Consider the following 18,907-nt stretch of genomic DNA (forward strand, 5'->3'; position numbering starts at 1 on the left):
CCTGGTGGAACTGAGCGTCTGCTGAGGCTCATCATAGGGAACTATTTCTCAGTCCAATGTTTGTTGTCATGCCTTATTCTAAATGCTGAGCCTCTGCTGGTGAAAGTGACTAAGCTGCTTTAATGTAGCCACAAAAGGCCAATTCAAACATTCTTTATCATTAGTTATTTTCTTAATCATCACATAAAACAACTATCTTAGCTAAACTCATGTGTTTCTCTGGTTGACATATTGTGTTTAGACTACCAGTCCAGGACACAGAAGGATCAATTACAACACACTTCGCAGGTGAAACAAATTACATTGTGTATTCAATAAATTCATATTTATCAATATAGTATCACAGAATTATTTATTTATTTATTGACAAATTGTCAATAAATTAAAAGTTTACAGACAACATGCTTATGTAAAATAGCACAATAAACACAACAATACAACAGGTACACTTTAGAGAAAATGTGACAAGGACAGTATTGTTTTAATTCAGTGTCACAGTATTGCAGTATTACTCCAGATAAACTGACATTTCTCCTTCCAAGAACAATGAGGAACAATGACAGAACATTCCCATTCACTGCAGTTTACAGAAACCTACAAAATAAGAAGAATAGAACAGTTAAACAGAGAAAGCTATGGCATTTTAAAGAGTACAGAAAAACAGCAAAGAAAAAAGTAAGACTTACAATTTTAAGAAGTTGTGGACTTGATATGAATGTGACATCATCAGAACTGATGATTATTGGGACCGGATGCCTGGGGTGGAAAAACATTTCCAGGTGTCTTCTTTGCTTGTTTATGTTAGAAGTAGAAAAAAATAGTCAGTAAAATCATAGAATCAGTTGATGTTGGCATTAACTATAAAGCTGTTTTAAGTGAGGACTTAAGGAAGACAAACTACCTTAAAATCTTTCCATCCATGATCTGAACACACTGATCCTTGCAGGGTGGTGAGGGGGGCTGGTGGTGCCTATCTCCAGCAGTCATCAGACAAGAGGTGGGGTTCACCCTGGACAGGTCACCAGTCCATCTCAGACTCTGAAAGCTGACAATGAATAAAATGTATGAAAGAGAAATGGTAGATTAACAAGGGAAATAAATTCTGTCCAATTATTTTCAAATCAAATCATGTTTATTAAGCACTTAATGTTGGAAATATACCAGTTTTAGCTGTTGTTAAAAATGTAGCCAGCTGCTCAGTAAAAAATAAAAAGCCTTCCACCATGTAGACGATGTGGAGGTTCATCCTCAGAACTGGTTGGTGATCTGGTGGAGCCAGGGCCTCTTCTAAGACAGGAAAGTCTTTAGTTTTTCTAATACCTGATCCCTGGCTCCCTCTTTCATCTTCATTTGCTTAGACTGCAAAAATATGTTGAAGATAAAAACAATGATGAACGATTTATAACAGCAGCCTCACGATATCAAAGTCTCGTTGGCAAACTGAGCTTAATTAAAACCAGTTTATGAAGAAAATTATATTAAGTCGCAACAAACAGCCTCCATACCGTTATAACACGAAGTTCAATGACTGTTATAGCAATCATAGAAATCACAATAAAATTTTTTAAATAACTATTTTTGAAACCAATGTAAGTTAGTTTATATATGTTTTGCACTGTTTATTATGAGGGGCCATTTAGGACAAAAACTGTTTTGTCTCACATACTACTAAAGACTCATACACACACAAAATTGCGCATATACACTATTAAATTGTCACACAGGCATACAATTTTTCTTTCTCACACGCACACCAAAGACTAAGATTGCGCATATACACTATTAAAATATCACACACACATACAATTTTTCTTTCGTTCATAAAGCAGATCAACCTTGAGCTAAACGCCGCTTACTTTGCGGAGTGCAAATATCCAATATACAACTTGAAACTAACTTCACTGCAGTATCAACGCATGTGCGATCTGATCTCCAAATTATGCCTCTTCCGTGACTGTTCTCACAGATAAATACAAATCTCATCCCCATTCATTCATTCACTGTCATTTATTCAGCCTACTGTTAGTGTGCCGTTACTGATGCAAAGGCTAGCTAACACCTTTCTCATATCAAAACTCTGAAGACCGAAGACCGTTGTCAGCAGATTTATTGACAATCAAAAGGGTGAAACTGAAAACAAGACAAAAGATACAGTAAATATATGAGTATGTGCAGAATAAATTACACTTTTACACTGAGTTTCTGCAGAACATCTATATGTGTAGATCTAGGCTACCAACATCACATTAAGTAATTTCCCAATTACCCTAAATTACACAAGAAAGAAAACATATTCACAGTGAAATAGCCCATTAGGAAGCTACATCTAGCACAGAAACAATCCTACATGATTATTTTCACAAAACATATCAGCAATGTGACCATAAACGAAAGATGTCTGCAGATTCACTCGACTGGACCTCACTGAGTTTCTGCCAAACGTCTATATGTGTAGATCTAAGCTACCAACAACACAACATTAAGTAATTTCCTTGAATGCTACCGCTGTTCAATAAAGTTTATTTCAAAACAACAAAAGATTGCTAGATTGTAATTCCTGAAAAGAACAGATGAGGGCAGGCTTTCCCCCTTTTTGACTTACATAAATGAACTTAATTACTGTAAACATAATACATACAACTTCGTAACAGAACACTCCCCATCTGGCGTGAATAAAAGCCGCAAACTAAGTGTTTAGCAGAATCAATGTATCTTATGAAGGAACCAAAACGACTATTTCTGAGATAGGTCTTACAAACAACTTTGAGCCATCTGCTTTGGCTACCTTAACTTCTAGTTTATGTATTTTATCATCTTTACTTGGAAACACCTGAGTTATGAGTCCAAGAGGCCATTCATTTCTTGGTACTTGACTGTCTTTGAGTACGACGACATTTCCTATACTCACAATTTGGATGGCTCGATTGCCACTTGCGACGTAACTGGAGAGTAGAAAGGAACTTTTTCTTCCATTTGTCCCAGAAGATGTTTGACAGGTGCTGCACCTGACGCCACTGGTGTCTGTAAATGTCTGATGCAGTGAAGTTACCAGTTGGAGCCTTAAGAGGTACAATCTTCTGGGTTAGAAGAGTAGGTAGGGTCAAGATGAAAGCGTCTCTTAAGTCTGAAGAAACTGGGACAAGACGTCTAGCATTTATAATAGCTGCCACCTCTGCCATGAAGGTGACAAGTTTGTGGTCTTGAGTTTGAAAAACATAGAGTCCAATATTTTCCAGGACAGGCCTATCATTTTTTCCCTCTACCCACCAAAATGAGAAGCATGTGGCTGGTTATAAGTCCAAGTACATCCATTTTCTTTTAAGTAGGTTTGTAGAACTTCCTTGTCCAAGTTTGAGGGGATCTTCAGTTTCTTACATGCACTGACAAAATCGGTACCCCGATCAGAACAAATAGGTTTTACAGGTCCTCTTATAGCCAGAAACCGTCTAAATGCGTTAATAAAGCTGGATGTGTCAAGTGAGTCTATCGCCTGGATGTGAACTGCTCTAATACTCAGGCATGTGAAAATGACAGCCCACCTTTTGTTTTGGTTCACACTTCCTCTGGTAGTGTCCATCCATGGGCCAAACGCATCTAAGCCTACATTGGTGAATGGAGGGTCCATTGCAAGACGATCTGGAAAAAGGTTTGACATTTTGTGTGTGCTCATTGGAGTATGAAGTCTTTTGCAGGTTACACAATTGTAGATGATTGTGCTCACCTTTCTTTTGCCATCCACGATCCACCATTCTGCAGAGCGTATTGCTCCTTCTGTAAACAAGTGGCCTTGATGATGAACCTGACTGTGGTGGTGCTTTATGAAGAGAACTAAATATTTTCACCTTGCGTCTTTGTTATTAACCACTTCCTGAAACTAGAAGTGGGTTCTTTTCACCATGAGTCAAGTTTGAGTCAGTGATGTGACCTACTCTGAGGAGTTCATTCTCATCCAGATAAGGGTCTATGTTCTTGAGAGAACTGATTTTGGCTAACTTCTCATGTTTTTGTTCACACCTGATTTCTTCAGAATACACATCCTGTTGTACTGCTCGAATCACAATGTTTTGAGCTTGTTCAAAATCGTCCACAGTGAGTCCTGTCTCACAGTAATGCCAACCACAGCAGAGATTGTTAATGCTTGGTGGGGATTTGAAGTTGACATGTAATAGTCTAGAAAGAGCACGTGAGAGACCTCGAGGTGGAAAACTTGCTGAACCTATCAGAACCAAGTTCCCTGGTTGAGGTTATAGTTTTGAGAGTAGTTACATTGGTCTAACATCCAAGTCCATGGTGGGAAGGACCACCATTTAACGTGGTGTCCATGAAAGTCACAAAGTGTTCCTTTGTGAACACTTTGGGTTCACAATGTGCATTTGTGTTCACGTTTGTAGTTAGTTCCTACTGTTAAAGGAGGATAATTTAATGTTAACTTTGGACAAAACGTTTGGCTCTTTCCTCCTTAAACTTCCCGGATCCTCAGCAGGCGGCGGCGTGCTGCTAAAGTGAAAACAACAACAAAGCGCGTTGACGTCACAGATCACAGAGTTTAATTCCATACAAAGCACGCATGAATCAATCAACAAAGCTGCAGAGTAACAGAGATATACATTGTTTATCTTATACAAACAAAGACAGACAAGGGGAAGACAGAAAAACTCAAAACAAAGACGAACAAAAAGGCAAAGACGCGTCTTTGGAGAGAGCTGATGTAAAAAGGCAAAATGTTGGCCGCTCTCTGTATTTTTTCTCCTGACACGTAATCTTATAGTAAGGAGGTGTTTTTCTATTTAATTTATACACTCAAGGCGTTCCTCTTGTTGACCAACTGGAAACTCCCTTAAGCACTCAGAGAAACTTGGAACTCCCCCTGATCTACAGCAAAGATCAAAGGGCCATCTGGCAAAACAACAGAGCGGACCGCTGGCCCTGACCCCCCGTGGCTCCCACGATCATTCTGAGTACAGAACAATCCTGAGATAAGACTTCACAGATACTTGTGAAATCTAAAGTCTCTCTGCCCTGCCGGGAATGCTAATTTTATGGCCTCCTGTGCTGTGGGTGCTTGCCCATCTGGCTTAATTTTGAATGCTTCAACACAACCCTGTTCAAACTAAGAGTGTTGACTATACCTTTTACACATGTCGTAAGATTAACTGTATTAAGCACTAAAAATAATCATTTTTCCTTAACACTACTGTAATCAATTTTTCTTGCAAGTGGAAGGGGATTTTCTGGACAATAGGAAACTCCCTCTTGCTGTATCCAGAAATGCAAGACCAGGGAGGTCTCCTTCCTCTTTAGCACGCTGCATTTCCATGAGCAGTTCACTAAACTTTCTCAGTTTTGTGTAATTTTTCGATGTGATTTTTGGAAATGCATTGATTCCTTTGGAAAGTGCATATCTGAGCACTTCAGCTGAGCCGTAACATTGTTCAAGTCTGTTCCACATCATGTTGAGGCCATTGACTGGGTTATTAATGTGTATAGCCCTGATTTGCTCCACCTGCTTAGCAGATTCTTTGCCAAGCCACACATCAAGTCCATCTACTCACTTACTGTTGGATCCAAACCCCATGATGCATTTTGTCATTGAACTGGAGCAGCCCTGTTGCTACTATTTCACGACTAGCAAAATACCTAATAAAGTCACTTACATTAGAGTCTCTGGACTCCTGGCATGAAGGTCTGGCATTGTAAAAGCTAAATGCTGTTACATGGCTTGACCAATTGGGAGTATGTGGAAATGCTGTAGTGACTGGAGGCTTTTGATAGTTGTTGAGGTAACTGGGAGGACAGACTAGACTTTGCTGTGGGTCATCTTTTAGTAATTACTCATTACTGTGTGTTAAGGCCCCCTCATACTCAGGCGTACTGTGCGCATTTCCATGAACCACGCGGACTCCGCGCTTAATGTCTGCAGACGGTTGGGTCGTCATACTCAAGCGTACTGATTACCTAAAATTCTCTCGTGACAAATTCCCTTATTTCACACAATCCTAATGAGAGTCAGTGCCACAGGCCGGTAATCGTTGAAAGAGGTGACTTGAGGTTTCTTTGGCACCGGAATGATGGAGGCAGTTTTGAGACAGGCTGGCACTGTGGCTTGGTCCAGTGAGGTGTTAAAAATGTCTGTTAGGACACCAGCCAGCTGACCTGTGCATTTCCTGAACACCCGCCCAGGTATGTTGTCGGGGCCTGGGGCCTTCCGTGGGTTGACTCTTTTCAGAGTCTTCAACACATCGGTTGTGTCCAGGCAGAATGCCTCCGCTTCCTGGTGGGGAACAGTTTTCTCTGCCGGAGTACTGTTCAGTGCCTCGAACCTCCCAAAGAAGTTATTGAGTCCATTTAGAAAGTCAGCATCAACTTTGCCCACTAGGGGGAGGATGGATTGTAATCTGTGATCGCCCGTATGAGAGAGACCTAATAGGCACCCTTCTGTCAAAATTTAATCGGAGTTTGATGGATGAGTGATTAATGACCCCAATTAATTGATTTTAATTTCCGGTCACATGATGCCCCTCCCCCCATCCGACCACATGATGCCCCTCCCCCCATCCGGTCACATGACACCCCTCCCCCCATCCGGTCACATGATGCCCCTCCCCCCATCCGGTCACATGACCCCCCGGATGTCTCATGACCTCAGCGTGCTTAGCACGTGTTACAATACCGTATATTCCCGCTAATTTCAATTCATCCAATAGAAACAGAGACAGGCTCCGAGTTTTATGAGTAATACAATTAAAGTATAAAAAACAATAAGTGATAAATAATCAAGAATAATATACAATATAATATTTTTAAATAGAATGTTGTATTTAACTCCGGTTTTGCTCACCGAGCCATTCGTGTTTGTGCGTGTGTCCGGGCAGAATACTGGACACACATGTCCCTCAGGATGTCTCAATGCCATACAGTGTTTAAGGTGAACTCCTTCTGACCTCTATGAGTTTGAATTAGCCGATAGAAGCAGAGACAAGGGGTTCGGTGTTAGAAAATCATTAGTAACATACAATATATGATATTTAAATAGAATGTTGTAATTAACTCCGGTTTTGCTCACCAAGCCGTTCGTGTTTGTGCGTGTGTCCGGGCAGAATACTGGACACACATGTCCCTCAGGATGTCTCAATGCCATACAGTGTTTAAGGGGAACTCCGCGTGACACGTGTGGCTATGTATATTTCCGATCATCTCAATAGGGTCTCTATCGGGGGTTGATTGATATGATGTAAACGCCAGCACAGGATTCATTCTCGTGACTTTAGGGAGGGTGGGAGTGGGAGGCCCCACGACAGTGCTGTTCACCAGGCCATTTGTGTGTGTGTGTGTGTCTGTGTATATAAAGACATATAGAAACAAAAGTCCCTAAAGAAAACCTACAGTTTAACTATTTTACTGCATTATTTATGGTAGCACAATTAGCCAGTGTTGACTATGAGTTTGTGATTTCCTTCATCACTTCAATTTTAAACTCTAATAGATTTTCTTTTTCTGTAACACTTGCTAGTGTGATACATTTCAGTAAATGTTCCTCATTTGTACACGTACTTCTTAAGAATATGTGACAGACAGTAAACAGGCCTACTCAAATTTAACTTTTATCTTTCCGCAGTTAAAGAATTTGTTCAGACTTTTCCAGAATTTGGCCCGGCATCACTGTGAATGATTTTGTTCAGTTTTTTTTCTTGCTGTTGAATCAACGCTGATCTTCCCACTGCTTCATGCTTTCTCCAAAATAGTAAATCTTGGTTTAAATACATTCGAAACTCTTTTTTTTTCTGTAACACTTGCTAGTGTGAAACATGTTAGTAAAAGTTCCTCATCTGTACTCGTACTTCTGAACAATATCTGACAGGGACTAAACAGGCCACGGTGAGGTTGCTCATATGTATCTTTCAGCTTTCCCTCCACCCATTATCTTACACACTTTAGTGTGTTCACTAACAAAATATAGTACACCTCTAATTTTTTTAATTTTTCATTATTAAAACTTTTAAATGATCAATGTGAACCATCAGTCTGTATTAAAATAGTTAATATAATTCATATTATTTATTTAGATTTGATGTTTTAATGTGTGCCCTTGGATTTCTATTGATTTATTGAATGTGTAAATATTTATCAAACTGAATAGCCATTCCATTTTTTTTATATAGTATTTTTTTCTTTTGGTGTTTGTTGCACAAATTCAAATACATGCCGGCTATCAGCCAACAATTCAATCAGTGAATTTGTGTTTTTTCTTAAATACTCCCTCTCTCCGAGACTTACTTACATCTTCTGACAACTAGCCCCACTTATAATAGCATTGACTAAGTTTGCTATTGGTACACTTTACCTAAAAATTAAAATTAAACATACTCACTACACAACCATGCTCCAAGAGTTGCTCACAACATGGTGAATTGTTCTGTTATCTTAAAAATGATCTGCAGCTTTTGTTCCTTGATGCTGTCTGTTCACTAACAGACCGTACATCTCTTGTGATCGATAAGCTTATAAATGATCAATGTGAAGCATCAGTATGCGCTAAAGAAGATCATATCAGTCAGATTAAGTAAAATATCATTATACTCAAAGCAATCAAAATTATATTTCTCTGAAAGGTCATTTCTCCTTTTCAGAGAGTTTAGACTGTATGAAAGGAATCAGTGAAATATACTATGAAATATTTTATCTGCTGCATCCCCATAATAAAACTTCAATTGTGAATCGAATGATTACATTGCATCTAGATACAAAAGAATCAACCGTTAATTAGTAATCATACTGACTAACAAGATCTGATCAAACAAGAAACTTGACAACCTCAAGGGATTTCTCACATTGGAGAATAAACCGTCTGACTTTCTTTAGCCACTAAATTTAACCTTACCAAAGTTTTGCCTTGGAGTAAACAGGTACTGAGTTTGAAGCGGATCAGATGCCTTCAGCCATCTGTTAAAGCTAGACTCCGGCCTTCCTCACTGTAAAATAAAACATTAGACTTAAGAAAAGTTCAAGCGAACATCACTTAATTATCATCGACTTGTTGTTTGTACTCATCTTAAGCAAGTGGCAGGAACATTTGGATATATAAAAAAAAGCTTTATAAGTTAATCTATTTAAGTTGAGTCCATGCAACAACTAAAATAAAATAAAAAGTGAACTATTTGAAAGTAATGAGGATTTAGGGTGATAAAAGTTGAACATTTTAACATGCCCAGGCACACCATTTCTGCTCAAGCAAACCAAAAGGTTTTGAACAGAACAACCATGTCAAATAATGAGACCATGAATCTTTAATCTATGTAGCAAATATATTGCTGCTGCTGCTGTAAGCAGAAAATAAAATACGTTTTACGGAGAATAATATTTTGGATGAGTTTAAGAATATTGTTTGCCAAAATCACACGGTGTAACTACACTTGTCTTTTATATGTAGCAGTAATTGAATCTTTTTGAGGCAATTGGTTTGCATAAATTAAAGTAAATACAACCTATTTTCCTGCTCCACATACTTAGCTAGCAATTTGCCAGTTAGCTTCCCAGTCTGAACCTCTGGGCAATGTCTTGATTCAGTCAAATTTTCTATCTTGTATCTCCTGAACTCTGATATTTTGCTTGCTGGTCTTCATCGTGCTCTGAATGGAGTATCGGGTTTCTCTTACTTTAACCCGCCCAACTTGCACCTGATTGGTATGTTAGCCTTTTGATTCCCTCCCAGCTAGGCGGTGCTTCACAAAGCAAACTGTTTGTCAAACTGTTGATCTGCCTCATGGCTGTTTTAGAAGATATGGTGACTTGGGTTTAGACAGTACTAGCCGGCTCATGCAGCTTGTTTTTACTAGATGACAGTCGTAAAAGTACATATCTTTAAAATATGAGTAAATACGTACAATTCCATAATTATTCGATCCAACGGTTATAGAAGTTTTGTAATAATGCAATTCAGGTATTTTACATTTTCTGGACTAAAGGAGGATTTCAGTTCAACACCTGTGGTTTCTTAATGTAAGTGTTTCTGCTACTTGACAAGAAACAGGGTTAAAAGAGGATTTAGAAAGCAAAATACAAAGATGACAGTTGTTTTTACCGAGAGCAAGGCTGTGACTAGTTATCAGGACAGAATGAGACCTGTAAAACTGTTGGGCATCTGTTCCAACAATTTATTAATCTTTAGGAAATATTTTTTGGACACAGCCATCCGCAGGAGCAAGATGAAGCAAGAACATCACAACACCAGATGTATTTTTTCATCCTTCTATCCGTGATTTAAAACAATTTTTAATTTTTGTGTCATCTTAAAGATGGAAAGAGTCAATTATTTTTTCACCCATGGAAAAGTGTAATGTGTTTATTATGAGTAGGATTAACCAAGCTGAAGGAAAACAAAGAAAAAGGATAAATAAATATTCATTGATACAGAACCGAATCAGCAAATATGAACTTATGAAACTATTGAAACCTTCAAGAATTTATGTTGTGTAAGATATTTAAGAAACTAATACTGAATCTGCGCTCATGAATTTCTTTATTCGGTCGTTATCTGTAAAATACGTTTACCTTTTGTTTTGTTGAACACCAGACATCTCATCTCTTTTCCACAGTTTTTCACCTAGTTCCACTACTGCTGTGGATTTTATAGTCAATGTTTAAAGCCAGCACAGAGTCTGAAGCGATGGAGGAAATTTACGTCAATATGGAACCTGTTGGAAAAACTGCATCTAATCACACAGGTAAGAACAAAGTTACAGAGAAACTTAGTATGTATTGAATTCAATTTTGCTAAGGTTGAGGTTTTTGTTAAGGTTGGAGCAGCTCCAAAGAGAGGCTCTGCCTCCGTGCGGCTGTCTGTTTGGGAATCCTGAATGTCTTACTTTTGGCTGAACTCATCGCCCTCAGTGTTCACAGTGAGTCTTGTTTTAGTCATCTTAAAGATGTAAAAAGAGTAAATTTTATGTTTCTGTTATATTAAAAAAAAAGTCATTGTTCCCCTTCTAAAATCAAACTGATCAAATAGCAAAGGTTTAAAACAGAATAAAACTAGGTGACTCAAAGTTTTGCAGAGAGGTGAAACATTACACATGAGTTTGATTCATTTTCAGCAATGGTTGCATTTGTAGCCATTTAGGTTAGCAGGTCTTTAATATCTTTTCTTTTTTCAAACTATTTACCCAACGATTCATTGTTCAGTGTTACCTCAGTTTAAATTCTACAGGCATAACCAAAATCATGAAACTATTTTATAAGTCTTAAGTGAAAACACGGTCTTGCCACTTCTTTTTGCAAACATGTTTATTAATTTTTTTGCAGCTCATCACATGACAGCAGATTTTTCTGACATCAGTAACATTCTGACCGAGCAGAACAGCAACAGCAAGTTTCCCTCCATGATCGCTAACTTCACTGAAACGGCTCCACGAGCTGAAGACACTTTAAGGTTGGTCAAAACTTTAAAAAATTTGGATCTCGTTAAAAATTGAATTCTACTCTGAATTGTAGAGTATAACTAATAACTTTCCTTTTTGGTCTAAATGGATATTGTCATGTTGAGGTCAATCTTTCGAACCCACATGCGCAGAACACACTCTGGAGACGGGTAGCGGTAAAGGTGATTTATTAAATACTGTGCAAACAGGTATGTACAAAGGTGGTCCGGAACTGGTGCTCGTCTGTGTGGCTCAGGATTTCTGGGTGGAAATAAGACAGGTAAGCGGGGTTTCAGAGATCGTGGAAATGCAGTCCAGCCAGAGACCTACTTGCCGGTGAGCTCGTCAGGGCACGGAGAGGTGAACCGCTAGGATCCGGAGCTGCAAGCTGGAACGAGGGCGTGAGTTTCTCTAGAGGACGGACAGGTGGATGGAGGGAGATCTCTGACAGGTGCCGGAAGGGATCCGGTTCGTAGAAGTTCGGAGGTACTCAGGGCTTCACGGAAACAATCTAGGAAAGGCAGGCACAAGAGGAGGTTACTTGGAGAATAGGTGGTCGGAGGTGAGCAACAATGATAGTACCATCACAGGCTAACACTCTGGCACTGGAGTGTCGGCGGCTCCGTCCTGATAAACCCCTCCAAACAATGGTAAGTGGCAGCAGGTGTGCCGCTCCAGGTTCACGCCCTCCGGAAGGTCCCAGGATGCCCCCTGGTGGAGAAACTAGAGACCCCCCCAACCAGCCTTCCCCAGATCCTAACAGATATAATGTAAATTAACAACTTTTATGTTAATTTATTAAGTGCTCTATCATTTGCGTGTGCTGAAAAACAACAATGTAAAACAAACTAAACTTTGATTTTTGTCTCCTTAAAGGGAAATTGTGTCCTACAGAACGAACAAACATCAATTGTTCCTGTTCATCTCCAGGGCTGCGGAAGAAGAGAAGAACAGATCCACTAGTGATGGATGATTAGGATCTGTGTTCACTGTGATATTATTCACCAACAATAATGTAGCTTACGGTGTTACATAAAACCCTAAAGATAAAATGTACACTTCCAACAGTTGTGACCTGCATCTAATAACACAACAATTTTATCGCCTATACTCTGTGTTTTTCTTTCTTGTTAAAACTCTGACATGATAAACAAACGTTTTTTTTTGTTTGTTTGGTTTTTTTTTTGTATTTTTGCAGAGGATCGGTTGATGCGTTCTGATTGTGTATTAATGTGACTTTTACTATGAGACTTTATGGAGTTCCAGTTGTGTCTGGTAATAGAGGATTAAGTTCTATCTTGGTAAAATTATATTTCCAATTATTTACTATCATTTGTAATAAAGTGATGCCAACACCACGGATTCAACAGTGAGGAGTTTGTTCAAGTCATCTTAAAGATGGAAAGAGTCAATGTTGTGCTGATTCTGAGTAGCTGATTGATTAACTGAATGACTTTCTTTTCATTCATTTCAGAGTTCAATCAGCGAGATTATTCATTTTGTGGTGATCCTAGTCTATGAAAGAAAGAAACAAAGAAAGAAAGCAGCAAATGTACTTGTTGGTACCCCTGAAAATATGGATAAATTCAGTCATTGTAGGGTTAAAGTAATTTGAAGAGGGAGAAGCGTATAAACAAGTCAATGACGAGTCAATGACTTGATGCATTCTGCATTTTTAACTCGGTTAACTTAACTTTTTGTTTTTTTACTGACTTTAATACATTTAAATCGCTACGTTGTTTGATAAGTAGACTTGACTTTTTTGTAAATGGTCTTGTAAATTAGCGTTTTATAAATCAACTGAATTGAATTAAGAAATTTGACCATCGGATTGGACTGAAGAGAAATGATGAGCAATGTTTTATGGGTTTGGGTTTTATAAAGCAAAGATTGGTATTTTTGTAACATCAAAAGTTCATTTTGAGGCAAAACTAAGAAATTTATAAAAATTTCGAATTGCATTTTCCTATATACCGTTGCCTGGTGTTTTAACAGGTAAAGGTTGTCAAAAACCATGATCTTAAATTTTATTTACAAAGCAATTTTCAAAGAAAGTCCTAATATTCTGTACAACATAATTCACAGGTTACAAATACCCTACCCTATGACAAAAAAAAATCTTGTGACAGCAATCTTGCTCCTGAATTTGGGTCAGGAAAATAAAGCTAGAGAAGCAAATGTAACCCAGTGTTTAAAAACACAAGAAAAAAATAATAGATGTTGATTCAATGTCTTATTCTACCAAAATAGCTAAAAGGTAATTACGTAAATCTTCAAAAAAATGTGAAATATGCTTTTAGTGTTAGCTTCTATTGACAGATTAGGCAGCCAATGGCTGGCGCGGTCTGGTTTCGTGTCGGCCAATGGGGTTGATCGTCCCGCCCCTTTTTAACAGCTGGCGGTTGTTTCGTTCGGAGCGCGGCAGACAGGCTTGAAAGCTAACAGCTGACTGCTTCGCTCAGAACGCTTGAGAACAGCTGACGGTTGTTTCGCTGCGAACGCTTGAGAGCTAACAGCTGACGGTCGTTTCCGTAAAGAGGTAGAAAGAAATTGACGAATCTGGAAATTGGTAAGGAAAACAATATTAATATAAATTCACTAAATATATAATTCAAAATACTACATTCGGTTTTATTAGATCTCGGAGGGTTTCCCCCGTGAACAGCTAAAGCCCGAAAAATAGCCGTTGACAGCTCGGAGCATCGGTGAGTCATCGCACGCGCTCGGCAGTTGGTTAAGTAAATTTGGTGAAAATTGGCTAAAATACCTATTAAATTATAAAATTTAATATAAAATAAAATTGATTGTAAGATTTTGTATTGTTATTGTTGTGTATGTTGTATTTGTTTTATGTAATTGCATTTATTTTAAGATTGAATGTATATTATATTCTTTTTTTACCACATATAAGCTAATCTATTTAGTTTTACTAATATGTTGGAAAAATTGTGTCCTGTTAACTTGTTGTTATACAACATGAAAGAAAAAAATAAGAAGAACTTGAGAAATGATTAAATAGCATCTTATGTGCTAAAATGTTTTACTTTGGCCTTGTTATAGGTCAGGGTTTTTTTTGGAGTTTGTACAGTACACTTTTGGCTTGGAGGGCCAAAGATTCCAAGACCCTCTTCTCCTGAAACTGGATGGCGAGCCCCAGCCCAGAGGACCAGGCGCATGGGTAGATAGTGACCCGACTGGTCACCAGCTGAGAGACTTTGAGACTGAAGAATTAATTCATTGGAGACTGAAGTATTCAATTTATTTATTTATTTATTTTTTTTAAAAGCGCGCAGTATTTGTTTGTCTGTTTTAAATGTGGATCCACAATTGTTTATTATATTAAATATTTGCTCTTTTCTTGTAGACACTGTGTGTTCTGTTGTTGCTCACACCTGGGTTCCCTAGAATTTAAAATCTTCTGATTAGGCCCAACTTCCTATATATATAGTATAAATTAATTAACCTGTTTTTGTGAGTTGCAGGTTACACAAACTCTTTCACAATTTAGATTTACAGATTCACAGGAAAAGCTACGTTTTCAACAACTATATAGATTTAGAATAACAAAGAACAAATTTTAGGCATAACTATTGTATTTTACCTGCCTCAGGGGCTTTGTTGGATCACTTTATGTAGCATGATTTAGTAGTAGCATCATGTAGTATGATATTCACAGAGTGCAACATCAGTGTTTGGAATAAGTTTCGTATCTTTAATGGCAAGAAACATCATTTTTTACATCAGTGGGATGTTAAAAGTCTTGTATCTAAACATCTTATGGGGAGGTTTTTATTGTTTCCTTATTTATTGTTTCCTTAAAACTGTTTAAGGAGTGTTGATTTCATCCAAAATTTTAAGAGATTATAAAGGATTTAAAGCTAAAAAACCCACAATGAAAATGTACTACACGGCATGCATTTGAAGCTTTGACCCAACACAGGGCAGGCTGTACACTGTGATGGAGATATGTGTCTCTTTAAAGATCTGTTCCAGGATCTTTGACACCTTTGACCACAGCAGCTGGTCCAGGCCACAGCCAATTCTGAGGGAGGAGATACGAGACAAGCAAATTGATTAATTATTCACAATAAAGAAGAAGATTTAAGGGTATTTATTATAGTTATTTATCCACAGTAGTTTCTACAAACCGAGGTATTGATATCCTATTGACACCATTTTCTAAGCAGTGAGATTTCATGTCTTCCAGACTCTGTCTTAGGTTGACATACGTGGGTTTCTGGCTGGCTTTTTTCTTTGTGATCTGAGACACATAATAGGAAAGATACAGTTACCAGATTGAATAATGAAACAGGTTTTGGTCCTATGCAGTATAATTGTGGTATGTTTACCAGATAGTAGATGAAACGTTGATCATGTGTCAGGACAGCACACTGCCCCGGCAGCTTCTCTATTAGGACATACAAAAAAAAAAAATACAAAACAGGATATGATTTAGCACTTGCTGTTGAAATCAGACATTTGAATGAACTGCAAAAACATAAAACATTTTTTCCAAAACAAAGATTTTAGTAACTAGTCTGACTCACTCTGCTTCTTTAACTCTGAGACTCGACCAAACTTCATCTTGAACATCACCGCTATGCCTGCTCCCATGCGACAGTCTTCACTGATGCAGTGGGCCAAGGATTCATCGCGTGGACAGGAGAACAAATCTCCGGTGACATACTTCAATGTCCAGTTGGTTGATTGATAGAGTTTCTCAGTTTTGCCCATGTTCATACTTTCTTAAGCGCAACTTGGAGAAAACTATAACCACAAAGTACCAAATTGGTAACGGCGCTTACTACAGCCTTGCTTATCCCCTCTACATGTGGCCCCACACTAGGCTCTGTCTCAATGTTCCTTAAAGCACCACCCACTTTGCAGAATTTTTTTCCGAATTTGTCCGGGGGTTGTTAGTCCTAGTAAACTATAATAAGCTGGATTTTCTGTTTGCCTCAAAAATGAACTTTTGATGTTACAAAAATACCAATCTTTGCTTTATAAAACACAAACCCAAAAAACATTGCTCATCATTTCTCTTCAGTCCAATCCGAAGGTCAAATTTCTTAATTCAATTCAGTTGATTTATAAAACGCTAATTTACAAGACCATTTACAAAAAAAGTCATTTCCATTCTACTTATCAAACAACGTAGCGATTTAAATGTATTAAAGTCAGTAAAAAAAAAAAGTTAAGTTAACCGAGTTAAAAATGCAGAATGCATCAAGTCATTGACTCGTCATTGACTTGTTTATACGCTTCTCCCTCTTCAAATTACTTTAACCCTACAATGACTGAATTTATCCATATTTTCAGGGGTACCAACAAGTACATTTGCTGCTTTCTTTCTTTGTTTCTTTCTTTCATAGACTAGGATCACCACAAAATGAATAATCTCGCTGATTGAACTCTGAAATGAATGAAAAGAAAGTCATTCAGTTAATCAATCAGCTACTCAGAATCAGCACAACATTGACTCTTTCCATCTTTAAGATGACTTGAACAAACTCCTCACTGTTGAATCCGTGGTGTTGGCATCACTTTATTACAAATGATAGTAAATAATTGGAAATATAATTTTACCAAGATAGAACTTAATCCTCTATTACCAGACACAACTGGAACTCCATAAAGTCTCATAGTAAAAGTCACATTAATACACAATCAGAACGCATCAACCGATCCTCTGCAAAAATACAAAAAAAAAACCAAACAAACAAAAAAAAACGTTTGTTTATCATGTCAGAGTTTTAACAAGAAAGAAAAACACAGAGTATAGGCGATAAAATTGTTGTGTTATTAGATGCAGGTCACAACTGTTGGAAGTGTACATTTTATCTTTAGGGTTTTATGTAACACCGTAAGCTACATTATTGTTGGTGAATAATATCACAGTGAACACAGATCCTAATCATCCATCACTAGTGGATCTGTTCTTCTCTTCTTCCGCAGCCCTGGAGATGAACAGGAACAATTGATGTTTGTTCGTTCTGTAGGACACAATTTCCCTTTAAGGAGACAAAAATCAAAGTTTAGTTTGTTTTACATTGTTGTTTTTCAGCACACGCAAATGATAGAGCACTTAATAAATTAACATAAAAGTTGTTAATTTACATTATATCTGTTAGGATCTGGGGAAGGCTGGTTGGGGGGGTCTCTAGTTTCTCCACCAGGGGGCATCCTGGGACCTTCCGGAGGGCGTGAACCTGGAGCGGCACACCTGCTGCCACTTACCATTGTTTGGAGGGGTTTATCAGGACGGAGCCGCCGACACTCCAGTGCCAGAGTGTTAGCCTGTGATGGTACTATCATTGTTGCTCACCTCCGACCACCTATTCTCCAAGTAACCTCCTCTTGTGCCTGCCTTTCCTAGATTGTTTCCGTGAAGCCCTGAGTACCTCCGAACTTCTACGAACCGGATCCCTTCCGGCACCTGTCAGAGATCTCCCTCCATCCACCTGTCCGTCCTCTAGAGAAACTCACGCCCTCGTTCCAGCTTGCAGCTCCGGATCCTAGCGGTTCACCTCTCCGTGCCCTGACGAGCTCACCGGCAAGTAGGTCTCTGGCTGGACTGCATTTCCACGATCTCTGAAACCCCGCTTACCTGTCTTATTTCCACCCAGAAATCCTGAGCCACACAGACGAGCACCAGTTCCGGACCACCTTTGTACATACCTGTTTGCACAGTATTTAATAAATCACCTTTACCGCTACCCGTCTCCAGAGTGTGTTCTGCGCATGTGGGTTCGAAAGATTGACCTCAACATGACAATATCCATTTAGACCAAAAAGGAAAGTTATTAGTTATACTCTACAATTCAGAGTAGAATTCAATTTTTAACGAGATCCAAATTTTTTAAAGTTTTGACCAACCTTAAAGTGTCTTCAGCTCGTGGAGCCGTTTCAGTGAAGTTAGCGATCATGGAGGGAAACTTGCTGTTGCTGTTCTGCTCGGTCAGAATGTTACTGATGTCAGAAAAATCTGCTGTCATGTGATGAGCTGCAAAAAAATTAATAAACATGTTTGCAAAAAGAAGTGGCAAGACCGTGTTTTCACTTAAGACTTATAAAATAGTTTCATGATTTTGGTTATGCCTGTAGAATTTAAACTGAGGTAACACTGAACAATGAATCGTTGGGTAAATAGTTTGAAAAAAGAAAAGATATTAAAGACCTGCTAACCTAAATGGCTACAAATGCAACCATTGCTGAAAATGAATCAAACTCATGTGTAATGTTTCACCTCTCTGCAAAACTTTGAGTCACCTAGTTTTATTCTGTTTTAAACCTTTGCTATTTGATCAGTTTGATTTTAGAAGGGGAACAATGACTTTTTTTTTAATATAACAGAAACATAAAATTTACTCTTTTTACATCTTTAAGATGACTAAAACAAGACTCACTGTGAACACTGAGGGCGATGAGTTCAGCCAAAAGTAAGACATTCAGGATTCCCAAACAGACAGCCGCACGGAGGCAGAGCCTCTCTT

General features: G+C 38.3%; 1 protein-coding gene and 2 long non-coding RNA genes across 3 annotated transcripts; 1 reads left to right on the forward strand and 2 right to left on the reverse strand.

Moving 5' to 3' along the window:
- Nucleotides 1-336: 336 nt before the first annotated feature.
- Nucleotides 337-4,394, reverse strand: LOC114150215 (uncharacterized). Its single transcript, XR_003596687.1, has 4 exons — nt 1,162-4,394; nt 902-1,045; nt 687-791; nt 337-594 (listed from the first exon to the last, which is right to left on the reverse strand). It is a non-coding gene; the product is annotated as an uncharacterized LOC114150215 (long non-coding RNA).
- Nucleotides 4,395-13,849: 9,455 nt separating this feature from the next.
- LOC114150214 (uncharacterized) lies at nt 13,850-14,777 on the forward strand. The gene is made up of 2 exons (XR_003596686.1): nt 13,850-14,123; nt 14,480-14,777. It is a non-coding gene; the product is annotated as an uncharacterized LOC114150214 (long non-coding RNA).
- A 335-nt stretch (nt 14,778-15,112) lies between these two features.
- LOC114150213 (ADP-ribose glycohydrolase OARD1-like) lies at nt 15,113-16,733 on the reverse strand. The gene is made up of 4 exons (XM_028026522.1): nt 15,962-16,733; nt 15,764-15,822; nt 15,563-15,675; nt 15,113-15,456 (listed from the first exon to the last, which is right to left on the reverse strand). The coding sequence occupies exons 1-4, from the start codon at nt 16,152-16,154 to the stop codon at nt 15,318-15,320; spliced, it is 504 nt and encodes a 167-aa protein (XP_027882323.1). The 5' UTR covers nt 16,155-16,733; the 3' UTR covers nt 15,113-15,317.
- Between the last annotated feature and the right edge of the window lie 2,174 nt (nt 16,734-18,907).

Source organism: Xiphophorus couchianus, chromosome 8, assembly GCF_001444195.1.
Source record: "Xiphophorus couchianus chromosome 8, X_couchianus-1.0, whole genome shotgun sequence".
Taxonomy (NCBI): domain Eukaryota; kingdom Metazoa; phylum Chordata; class Actinopteri; order Cyprinodontiformes; family Poeciliidae; genus Xiphophorus; species Xiphophorus couchianus.

What these genes read in the sequence shown, in the direction of transcription:
- LOC114150213 (XM_028026522.1), bottom strand. Translation starts at nt 16,154, where the DNA reads ATGAACATGGGCAAAACTGAGAAACTCTATCAATCAACCAACTGGACA. An exon ending in CTCAGAGTTAAAGAAGCAGA is followed by an intron (nt 15,823 to 15,961) that starts GTGAGTCAGACT and finishes ATGTCCTAATAG; the next exon opens with AGAAGCTGCCGGGGCAGTGT. An exon ending in AACGTTTCATCTACTATCTG is followed by an intron (nt 15,676 to 15,763) that starts GTAAACATACCA and finishes TATGTGTCTCAG; the next exon opens with ATCACAAAGAAAAAAGCCAG.